General features: G+C 36.7%; 1 protein-coding gene across 3 annotated transcripts in view; it reads left to right on the top strand.

Moving 5' to 3' along the window:
• LOC129730574 (T-box transcription factor TBX10) overlaps window positions 1–12,921 on the top strand; it is a 115,681-nt gene that overhangs the window by 63,817 nt on the left and 38,943 nt on the right. For all 3 annotated transcript variants that reach the window (XM_055690016.1, XM_055690015.1, XM_055690013.1), the window contains one exon: window positions 9,786–10,302. In XM_055690016.1, the coding sequence (XP_055545991.1) occupies window positions 9,786–10,302 (517 nt within the window). The remainder of the gene's footprint in view (window positions 1–9,785; window positions 10,303–12,921) is intronic.

The raw sequence follows: 12,921 nt of genomic DNA, 5'->3' as shown, positions 1-12,921 counted from the left end.
ACCTAAAGAGCTACCCGGGTATCCCGTCTAGCATTTAACTAATAAAGTGAAAGGTTTCTTATCCGAAAAACTCTCATAACAGGTTCTCGTATGTGTCCGGGCGTTTCCAATTCCGAGAATCCTTTAAAGTGAAAGCTTCCGAATCCGATGGATTCTTTTTTTACGATTCTCGTTCAAGAATCCTAGTCCCATATACAGGGCATTCCTGAGAATTCTTTTTCAAGGATTTTAATGTGAGGAATCCTGAGGATTCTTTCATCAGGATTCCTTTTTGCGGACGCTGTGCGAATCTTATATGTTCGTCCGGATATGTATATGAATTTATTCTATCCGGGACGTAACCCGGGCGAACACACAGGTATCGCATAGAGTCCGCGATAAAAAATCCTGACGAAAGAATCCTCAAAAATGCCTTGTATATGGACTAGAGTTCTTGAATGAGAATCGTGTTATAAGAATTCTTCGGATACGAAACCTTTCACTTTAACCGTTTTGTGCTCAACGGGGTTCCCGGGTACCGACAAATTAAAATTATTGTATCTATTGCAATTTTCATCCGATTTCGATGGTTTTAACACCAAAAGATTCAGTAACTTTTCTATTTTAAAATTAGCATCAGCGGTGTCCCGAAAGAGTTCTCTCTTTTTTGATAGTCCGGTTTTCCGGAAACTGAGGAATTTCATGAATATTTGAACAAAATCTAACAATTGTGCAATTCCACGATAAAACGGCCGATTATTCGATTATTTTTGATTCGGCTAAAACTTCGATAGACGTTTATATGGAAAAAAGATGCCATTTTGCGCTATTTTTTTTGAAACACGACTTAATTTTGAGAAGCTATTAAAAATGTTATGTAATGAAGGTATTGATGATTACAAAAATTTTAGAGCCATAACTATTTGTGACTACTTCGGCAAAATTTCTACATAACAATTTTGTCTTTCCGAAAAAAATATACACTCTGAAATTTTTATATTGTTTTAGGAAAAAAAATCTTATTTGTATGAAAACTACGAAAGATTAGTTAAACATTGATGACTGTCCGATCATAAAAAAATTTGAAAAAAAGTATCTTGAAAAAAATATTTTTCAAACTATTTTTTACGAAGAATATTTTTTTTTGGAAGGCCAACTTATTATCTATAATTTTGCCAAAGACACTGTGCAAATCAAACAAACTGTTTTGGCTGTAAAAATATTTTTAATCACTCAGAAACTCCTGCCTCAGCTGGGGATCACTGTCAATAGTGAGTGACCAGCTGAGGCCCACGCGACGCTGGATTGCGCGCTCTTTTAAGCTTTGTTCTGGCTCGACAATGCTGCCGTCCGAGAGGCAGCCTATAAAAGCGCTCTTCACAGGAGTGCCAGGGTTCTTTCAGTTAGTCGATAAGCGTACGGCGGCAGCGCTGTCACGCTACCCGTTTGTAAATAGAATGTTAAAATAAATGTACAGTAACTAAGTGAAGATTTGCGTTTGTGTCGTCGGGTGAAAGAAAATGATCACGCTATAATGATTTCCATAAAATAACCTAAATGGCCTAATACCACAGAGTATAGAAATTTTCGGAATCGGGGTGTTGCCCAGAGACCGAAAACTGACTCCAGACACCATGTTGGATTCCTAAATGGCGACTTCCGGTTGCTGGGAAACAATCAAAAGTGGCCGAGTACCACCCAATATGGGTACTTCCAGAACGAAAATGATGTCCAGAGACTAGAGAACAACCCTGAAAACACTATGAAAGGCTTGAAATAATTAAAAAAAATGAATTCCAAATACAGTTCAAAATGATTAAAAAACCTCTTGGAAGGCTGCAGAAAGTTTCTCTGGAGAAACGAATAAATCAAACTACAGACCCTGATCGATTTTGGCACGGGCAATACTCGAATTTGGCACATGTGCCGGAAATAAAAGGTTTTGTTTCTTAATTTTTTTGTACTTTTGTCGTATTTCCACTAATCATTTTAAGCTCAACACTTTTTATTTACCCGCCTCAAGAAAGGTATTATTAAGGTATGTATACCTATGCCGATGCGGATGGCGGCAATCAATCAACCTGTTCAAATATTCATGAATTTCCTCAGTTTTCGGAATACCGGATTTCCGGGAATGAGAGAATTCTTGGGCACCCCTGACGCTAATTTGAAAGTAGATAGGTTACTGAATGTTTTGGTGCCATCGAAATTAAATGAAAATCACAACAGATATAAAAATTTTAATATGTGGATAATCGGATCGAGCACAAAACGGTTAAAGTGAAAGGTTTCGTATCTGAAGAATTCTCATAACACGATTTTCACTCAAGAATCCCAATCCCATATACAGGGCATTCTTGAGGATTCTTCCGTCAGGATTCCTTATTGCGGACGCTTTACGATTCCAATGTGAGGAATCCTAGGGAATCTATGCGAAACCTAGGGGTGCGACGAACGTATATATGAGTTTATTCTAACCGGGACGTCAGTAATGTCGAATAGTCTCTCTCGTTAGAGTCAGTTATTCAAATTTGTAATTCTGTTCGCATATCCAAAGAAGTTTCGTTCGCATTCTAATAGGTTGAAACAACTTCGGCTTGATGCAAGAAGGGCGCAAGGTTCATGTACAGTCGCAGTGTTCAGTTTACTTTAGTCGTAAACTTGTATATATATTTGATTTCTGTTTTTTTTTTTTGAATCATATCATTTGAGGTTCAGATCAAAGGAAGCCAAAAAAGGGAAATCTTGTTTGGCTGAAATATAATGAATTTTACATTGAGCGTCATCGTAAAATAGAATTACCTAGATATTGATAATAGACAATGTTGAATAATGTTTCCATTTAATTCTACTAGTACTACAAAAAAATCGAATACCGCTGAAATCGTCCGCAGATACATATTTCGGTTATTACTCATAACCATCATCAGTGCTTATGTGGACTGCTGAAAAAGAATCTTTTAAAGAGAGAAATTTTCATTTGATAACCATCAGTTATACGATTGTTTGGTCAATATTAATTCCAGACATAGGTTATGTAAACTTCTAAAGTAGAATTAAGTTACAGGATTAAATTGAGAAGTAGAACACTTTGAGAAAGATATAACTAAGTTAAGATCTTTATTTCCTCAATGAGATCCACCGTTTTCTCGTGATGAGTATAATATTCTTTATGATGTTGGTTAGATTCTTCAATTTCATCTGGAAAAGAGATAGGAAAAGAGATGCTATACACTCCGATTTTTACGCTGGAAATACGAATCGCGTAAAAAACCACGTTAAATACGCGGAAATCAAATCTGCGTTGAAAACCGCGGTAATTCGAAATCCCGCGTAAGAAACATGGTTGATTCGAAAATGCGCCTAAAAATACGCGCTCATTCAAAATACCGCGTAAAAAATCTCGTGAAAAACCGCGTAAAAATATTCTGCCCGGATCGCAGAGACGATTCATCTCGCCGAGTCGCCGAGATTCCTATATTTGGATTCTTGAGGTTTTCCATAAGGGATCCGAACAGATTCTGACCGTATCGCAGAAACGATTCCTCTCACGATTCGTTTGGATTTTTGAGGATTCTTGAAAAGGTTTCCCGTATGCGATTCGAACAGATTCTGTACGTATCGCAGAAACGATTCCTCTCACGATACCGTCACCGAGTTATAGGAATCCTGGGAATTCTCACTCACGATTCTCAGCGTGTTAGTTAGGGTATTCATTCAATACGGCACAAACTAATGTTTAATATAATCGTTAACACATGATATACGGTTTCGTAGAAGTTTAATTGCAAAAATGACCCTCAAACAACGCCACTATAGATATATATTCAGTCAGTCAACTCAAAGAATAGAGAATAAATCCATTTTAAGCAAAGTGGAAGAGATCATATTCTATCCAAAGCTTCAATTTGAGACTAACCTCCTAGGGAAAGCTAACTGTATTCCAAGTTTCATAAATAATAACCACCACTATTTTTGATGCCGATTTTTGTTTAAGTATCTCGATCGAGAACTTCTCGTCAACTTTTATAAATTGAAGTTTTATTTACCCTTCAATAGTAATACAACGGATTACTTTGTACTTTGTTTGTGTTTTAAACAATTTCAAATAATTGTTTTTTTTTCTATTCTCACACTGAACACGGTTCTATTAGGATAATAGGTCTGGTGTTATTGATTGATACGGTCTATAAATATTTTGAAAATTACATATCTAGGTATTACTCTAAAGTCCATTCTGCATTTTTTCTTGCTATATTTCTCTTATTTCATTCGACATTGAAAAACCAAACTTCCGTCGTTGAAGAAACTACTAGCAGTTTCAGCTTTGGTAATTACATAGTAGTTTCCCCAGTGAGTAAATTCGTTTATATATTTAAATTTCATGATTCAATCTTCTGATATTTCATCTGCGAATTTATTTACAAGAAAAATAACTAATCTAAGAACTAAACTCAAAACAGTCAGAATATTTGACTATTAAATATAAGAAAAATGCGACAAATATCTAAGCTGACATCAACCATATATCCAACAGCTACAAAGTAAATCGTTCTGTTGAACTTTCAACGGAAACTCGACAAACACCATCTACTTGATTTACCACAATTTTCCATCGGCTGCTGTCCGGATAACGTTCGGATCGTTGTTCCAGTGTTTACACTGTGTTTCCATCAATCCAGACCGTAAGGCCTTACGTGAGAAAGCGGTCATGCTGTGATCAGCTTCTGCTGCTGGCGCATCTCTCAAGTGTGTCGATAACATCGTTAAAATCACCACGCATCTTTGGCAGACAGTTCACACCAAAAGTAGGTAACTTTTTGAAGCTGCCTATCAGCCAGTAGTCACCAGAGCGAGCGAATCTTGTTCTAGTTTTGCGTCTCGCTCCCACTACCGCCAACACAGGCTCGTCTCCCTGCCAAGAGGTATCATAATTTACAATGTCATGTCTCGGGCAAATATTTATGTTGTAATTAGAGGATTTTTCTCTGAGTCTTTTTTCCTCGAACGATTTTGTCTTCTGGCTGCCTCCCCAGCTCTCACAGTTTGTATATGTTGAAGTCGTTCACGAAAATAAACAGTCCTCTCAGTAGCAGCACCAGTAAATACCAGTAGCAGAAAGACATGGGCACAGAGGCCAGTTTAGGCAAGAGAGATTTGGCTTACCAAATAAAATAGTTGATCCACGATCCGGGAAGCTTCCAAAAACCACACAAAGAAGGACTGCCATTCCGATACAATCATTAATTAGACGCTGTTTGAATGCTTTAATTGATTGTCCAGCTGATGCAACACGGTGCGCCGCAGCGGCGGTGATAGAGCGCATCTGTGAACGGTGCGCGTTTCTTGTTGTTCTCAAACTCAAACTACAAATTAACATCAGAAAAAAAAACAATTGTATTATTCCTACTAAAGCATGTTATTTTATTATCCACCCAACAAATTCACTGTGTTTCTGGCGTTTGTAGTTTTTGTTTTGTTGTAGACTTTCCAGTTTGTTTTGTTGTAAAGTTTTCCAGTTTGGAGAACTAGTACAAACATAACAATTAAGATTTTGGTTGGTATCTAGCAAAAAATCGAAATTCATTAAGTCTATAAATTTTAAACATCAACCATTCAAGGGTCTGACATTTTGGATCAGATACCCTTAGTTAAGTAGAATAGAAAAGTTAGAAACGACTCCGCACTACACCCAGTATGAGCAAACAGCTTCGAATTTAAACCTCTCTTAGTAAATTGGTTGCCATCACGAAGACATTGAAACAGAGGTAATAATACCACTATCCAGAATTTTACCGTCTGGTTTAGATTAAGATTTAAATTCAACTAAAACTTGTCTCAACGACGCCAAATATTTTACAAAATCACATTATCTCCAGTTAACCAATAACCGTGGAACGAACTCGAATGAGTGTTTAAACAAAAACTATCACTTTTTTCTTATTCTTTATCGATACGAGATAAATTTGAAAATCTAACTATAACATTGCCCAAGCAATAAATTTAAAACAAAAAGTTGATCAATTTAATGATCATAATGAATCATAAAGGCGTAGCACGACAATGTTATCCAGTGGGTTCTTATTTAATTGCATGTGAAATATTTTCGAACAAATGTAAATTTACTTCTACTCATTGTCGCAAGAATACGAAAACTGGCAAAGTTAGAATGCATATTCAAAGATTTAACAACTTAAAAAATGTAGTTACAGCAAACTATACCACAATAATGAAAGTATTAAATTGAAACTTATAACATTTTGCAAATATTGAAAATATTGACAAAAATACAGAGAGTGTAATTCATAACAGTCCAACCAACCATCATGAGACATTCACTAATCCGTTCAAGGTTTCTACACGTGAATTCAATCCTCAAACACGCACGCAATCTCCGCAAAATTAGGCGCACACAAACTCAAATCTGCCAAATTTTGAATTCAAAATTTATTAGGTCATGATATTTATGGGCATCTTAATTGTCTATTCGTCAGCAGACATAAATATTTTGTACTTACATTCACTTTAAGGACTGAAACGGTCATTCATTTTCTTTTTCCCACGACAAAAAATATGACAATCTCGCGTGGAAAGTTACAACTTTTGTAGTATTGAACCAGGACATTTTTAAAAGATGAAATTCAGCCGTAAACTGTTACAGTTACGTACACTAAAATTGAAAAAAATAGTACATTAAGCGTAAAATTTCTTTTAAGCAAGCAAAACCTTCTAGATCGAACATCAATCGGAGAAACAATGCACAAATGTAAAAAAGTCAAAACATTGTGAAAAAAACTTCATTTCCTGGCTGACACTTCGGATTAAAATGAAGGTCCGCTTTAAAACAATTTCGGACACTACGAATGGTCGACATTTAAAACATATTTCTGATTTCTATCAATTGATATTACAGCTTAATATTTTTATATTAGAGTTGAAAGAAGAACTATTTAAACTAACGTTTTTACCAGCCCAAGAAGATTATAACGATCGTTTTAGCTGGTGTCATGCATGCTTTGGAAAGTGATCTGCGGAATTGAAGTTGAACGATGACATAAAGCAGTGCATGTTATAGCTCTTGTAACGTTGTTAAAAAAGTTATATTTCAATCTCATGATAGCCGTTCATTGCAGAACGTAAGCAACCGCATTTTACGACACTTCGTACTCATCACTCAGCACGCGCTAGCGAAGGCACCTCGTTTAATTGCAGGCGCTGCAACCGCATGCAAAATCTACTTGCGTGAACATCTCCTTGCGCACTGGCGGTGTGCAGTGCCTATCGCGATGTTGGGTGTATGCGCCTCGTCTACTGGTGATGAGACGAGATTTATTTCTTGTTAATTTTAAATGATCGCCGTTTCATTTGCCTACGACAGCCGACATAAATTGAGCTGAACTAATTGTTTAATTCTGGTTTTATCGCTCCTTTTGTACGTGAAGGTATGCTTTGCGTTCGTTCTGCCAGACGGTCTCGTTTTCCGCTCGAACAAAATTTTCATTCACAGTTTTTGCGACGCTTAACATCTTCCGCCAATTAGAAGCAAGCGCGAAACCGTCTTTGACTCGTTTGACGCGTTTCGACAGCAACCGACCGAAAGTTATGGTGTGTAAAAAGAAAACGCTTATCGCTAATCAATTGATGATATTCCGACATCTGTTCGATTGCAATCTTTTATTAGTTTAAATTGACTGAAGGCTGGGAAAGGTTCAATCCAAACTTTGGAAAATCATAACCATGGAAAAAATTTAGTGTTCAATATTGCGTTCAATAGAAGGTATTAAAGACTTTCATCATAATGGGGCCATCTCCAAAAGACATGATCATATTTAGATCAAAATATAGGATGACACCCCGTTAGGCATATAGACGCGAGGCATACGGACGCGAGGCATAGTACGCTAGGCATAATGGACGGCAGGCATACGGACACGAGGCATATGGACGCGAGGCCGAATAGACGCGAGGCCGAATGGACGCGAGGCCGAATGGACGCGAGGCCGAATGGACGCGAGGCCGAATGGACGCGAGGCCGAATGGACGCGAGGCCGAATGGATACAAGGCCGAAAGGACACAAGGCCAAGGGGAAGTGATGTGGAATATGTTATTGTCGTCATCATCTACACAGCATTCGATAACATGTATTTCGCTTCGAAGTGTCATTTAGAAAGCAATACACTCGCGGCCTTCGGCCGACTCGCTGTTCGAGCGAATGCTGTCCTTACTCGCTACCGCTCGTTCGGACTTAATTAAGGGAAGAAAACTCTGTTTAAGTAGACCTAGCAAACCAGTAAATCAGTCGTTTGGATGCGAGAGGCCGCCGCTTCCGACGGCGGGTTGGCGGCCGGCTCGGACTGCGGAAACCACGGCGGCTTAGTGCCGCCTCGTTTCCTTGCCCTCGATTATGCGTCTTCGCCGCATGATTTCTCAAGAAAGGTATTATACCCAACTTAAACTCTGTAGGAATATAATAACACCTGAACTACATTATTGGATCTCATGCGATCGTACAACATCGCATTCGGCCTCGCGTCCATTCGGCCTTGCGTCCATTCGGCCTTGCGTCCATTCGGCCTTGCGTCCATTCGGCCTTGCGTCCATTCGGCCTTGGGTCCATTCGGCCTCGCGTCCATTCGGCCTCGCGTACATTCGGCCTCGCGTCCATTCGGCCTCGCGTCCGTTATGCCTTTTGGCAGTATGCCTCGTATCCATTATGCCTCGCACCCATTATGCCTCGCGTCTGTATGCCTAGCATACTATGCCTAACATCCATATGCCTAGCGTCCATATGCCTCGTGTCCCGTCCCCAAAATATAGCTCTCAATAAATAAAAACTAAAATGTAACAATATAAGGAAATTGGGCAATATAAAATCTACAGGAAACCTCTGAATTTATATCAACTTTTCAAACCAGATTAAGTTTAGTTGAAACTAAGAGAAACTGAGAGTATTAGAGAAGAGCGCCAAGAACTCTTTGTTAATATCATCTAATACTGAATTTATCACTACCCAGTACTTATTTCAAACTCTGCACAATTGGCAATCCGAAAATCGGCTACCAATTTGGATACCTACTTCTAGATTCCTTCTTGTGCGTTGACGAAAAACCGAAGCGAAGGCCAGAAGCAACCCAACAGCATCCAGCTGAAAATCGTGTTTCCTTCGAGTTTTATTTTTTCCACATGTTTTCCATTCGCTCCCGGTTTGCCTGCTAGCATTCCATGAATCATTCAAGTGTCGCACTTATTCCTCCTTTCTCTCACCTACTCGATGCCTGTCCCAGTTTGATAAATTACCGACAGCAAGACAAGAACTAATTCGACAAAATTGTTTTCATTCCATTGGATCTTTTGTGTGTAAAAGTTCCGGTTGAAATACAGGCTACCAGCTAAGACAAAAGAAAAAGCAAATTTTTCGGTGTAGCTACGTCTAGAGCGCTTTGTCACCAACAGATAGAAGAAGAACATATGACGGTTGCGGGTCAATCGTACACTAATCGAGGGCGTCGAATGTTCCGACTCTCGCTGTTACAGAGCTCATGAGATGAATAATTAATCTTCATTTGTTACGTTAATTTTTGTGCTTAGTATACAGAATGTGGTTTATGGAACAATCATATTATAAACTATTTAAAATTTTCACCGCTTTTCGAGATAGATAAATTTTTTACTCGTTCAGCGCCAGTTTTTATTGATTCTGAATGATAAACATGATGTTCTCCAATTCTATCTAACTATAATAAAATTCTACAATGATTAGTTCGTAAAACATAAAACTAAAACTCGATTCTCTATCTCATTCCAGCCTGTCTGCAGAATGCCAACAAAAGCCAGTATAATCCTCTGGAGCAGGTCGAGCAGCTCAGCATCAATTGTGATAGTGATAGTCTTCATAGCAACAGTAGTATTCTAACAAATACCAACAATAATAACTCGTTAAGTAGCAATAAAAATCTCAACGGCACCGAGAGCAGCGCTTCGGGGGGTAAAAGTAGCTCCGCTAACGGTGCCGACAGCCCAAACGGTAATGCTAATGGAACCGGCAGTAGAACGCTGCCGAATAGCAGCAGCAAAAAATCGAACACCGTCGACGATAAACCTTATCACCCATCGCTCGCCAGCGTCATCGTTATGCTGGAGGGTAAACATTTGTGGGATAAATTCCACGAACAGGGCACCGAAATGATCGTAACCAAGGCCGGCCGGCGGATGTTCCCCACCTTCCAGGTAAAGGTCGTTGGACTGGAGCTTACCGCGGAGTACCTCATGATAATGGATTTCGTTCCGCTGGATGATAAACGCTATCGATATGCTTTCCACACGTAAGTACTGCCAGGTGACACAGTTATCGTTTCCCAAAATATGATTGTGTAATATAGCTTGCCTCATTACACAGTTTTCGAAGCAGATAACGAATTTTTCGTTTACTGACCGCCGCTGATGCTTGCAAATTCATATCTTCTTTTGATTTAAAAATTGCATACGTTAAAATTGAACAAATTTGGTAGACAAATCAAAAAGTGCTGCTCTACTCATAGTGAAGATATTTGTCATACATTACAGTCTTACAATTCGAATCAGCTTCCTGAATAGCCTCCATTTTAATAAGATTCGAATAGCTTATTAAGTTATTTGCATATTTTGCCATAATACAACAGTTAAAATGCAGAACCTATGGTGCAATCTGTTGTTCAAAACTGTTCAATGACTATGAAAAAAAAAGATCGTCAACTGTTTTGAACGGAGAAATTAAAACTGTGTTGACCTTGTAAATTTATTAATTGATTATTTTTTATCGAAAAGTATAATTTTTTTTCTTGTTCACATTCATACGACTGCACTTTTATTCAAAATTCAAAATTATTCAGAAAAGGTGCGACAATACATGAGAACTAATTGTAATGAAAACATAATAACTCTATTTCATTTCTTCACGTTTTTTTAGAAAATGTTTTTCACGGGTTTTGTTTCTCGTCGTTCTCTTCTGAACAAAAATACATTGAAATTTCTCATCTCTCGTTAACTATAAATACACACACACAACTTAATTTTAAATTTAACATTGATCTATTTTCTTTCCGTTCTTTATTCGGGGTTCCATAAGCCTCATACAATTGATAAAATTTAATCAAAGTCATACGGCATCCCCGCGGCAAATGTAATTATTTTAATTTTTTGGAACACGACTCATTTTTGAGAAGCTATTTCGGGAAGATATTGATGATTACAAATATTTTCAAAGCCAAAACGGTTTGTTTGATCAGTGTGACGTCGTGGATTTTTTTGGTAGGACAAAATTATTATCTACAACTTTGCCAAAGACTCTATGCCAATTAACAAACCGTATTTTTAGAGTGCATTTTCATTTTGAAAAAACGAAACTATTATTTACAACTTTGCTGAAGACGTCACACCAATCAAACGCATTATTCTAGCTCTAAAATATTCGTAGTCATCCATATCTTTCCAAAACAGCATTTTTAAATAGCTTCTCAAAAATAAGTCGTGTTTCAAAACATTAAACTAAACATTAAACTAAGAGCGAAAAATGGCATCTTTTGCCCATAGAAACATCTATTCAAAATTTCAGCCAAATCCAATATGGTCGATTAAATTGATTGCCCGTTTTTTTTTGTAGAAATGCGTTTTTTAGTTCAAAATCTTATTTTTTTTACAATTCATAGACGTAAGATGTTCGAAAAATACTGATTGATGATTTTCAAAGAAACTAAACTGAGAAATGCAGAATGAATATAATTTTTGACAGGAGATATTTCCAGATAGATTATTTCTGTATTTAAAAACTAAATTTAAATGTCTCGGCAGTTGCAGCCATTTTTGTCATTTGTGTCATTTATATCATTCATGTCATTTTTGTCGTTTTTGACATTTTTGTCATTGTAGTCATTTTTGTCATTTTTTTTTCAATTTTGTCATTCTTATCATTTTTGTAATTTTTTTCATTATTGTCATTTTTGTCTTTTTTATCATTCTATTCATTTTTGTCTGTCATTTTGGTCGTATCTGACATTTTTACTATTTTTGTCATTTTTAGCTTATTTGTCATTTTTAAAATTTAAGGATTTATTTTTTAATCTTTTTAGCATGCCTAATGTAGCCTACGTTATGTAGGTAATCAAATTTTTTGTCTTTTTGGTTATTTTTGCCATTTAAGCTATTTGTGTCATTTTTGTCATTTTTATCATTTTTAATCGTTTTTGTCATTTTTGACATTTTAATATTATTGATATTTTTGAGATTTCTGGCTTTTTTGGTTTTTCTAACATACTTGATGCAGGTATTTAATTTTTTTTACATTGTAGACATTTTTGAAAGTATTGACATATGGGTGTACATTCCACTTAGACACGACCATCACAGATTTTGCTCAAAGTTGGGGGAGTTATTCATCTACTGTGTCTTTGGAAAAATCCCAATTTTGGTGTCGATTGGAATACCCCCCGTTCTGTAGGACCCCCTTCTTTATTGCAAAGTCACGCAATTTTTGTTAAAAATCACTTTTTTCTTTTTCTTTTAATTCGTAGACGTAAGATGTCGAAAAATTACTAATAGACGATTTTTGCAGAAAATAAACCAAGGAATTCAAAAAAAAATAATAATTTTGATCAGAAGTGTTGCCAGATAAATTATTTTTGTATTTGAAAACCAAATTTACATTTTTCGGCAAATGCAGCTATTTTTATCTTAAATTTGATAATTTCATCGTGTTCCTTGGAAAATTTCACGTTAGAAACAACTATTATCCCGAGGTAATATGAGCCAATCTCGAGATATAACATTTTTTAGAAAAAAGTTGCAAACTTCGTAATTAATTTATTTTATAATTTTTAGACCTAAGACACCCGAAAAATAGTGATAGGTGAATTTTTAAGAAAATAAACCAAGTAATCCAGAAAAAATATTGTTTTTGATCGGAAGTG

This window comes from Wyeomyia smithii, chromosome 3 (genome assembly GCF_029784165.1).
Source record: "Wyeomyia smithii strain HCP4-BCI-WySm-NY-G18 chromosome 3, ASM2978416v1, whole genome shotgun sequence".
In the NCBI taxonomy this organism is placed as follows: Eukaryota; Metazoa; Arthropoda; class Insecta; order Diptera; family Culicidae; genus Wyeomyia; species Wyeomyia smithii.
This window is presented reverse-complemented; position numbering and strand designations above follow the sequence as displayed.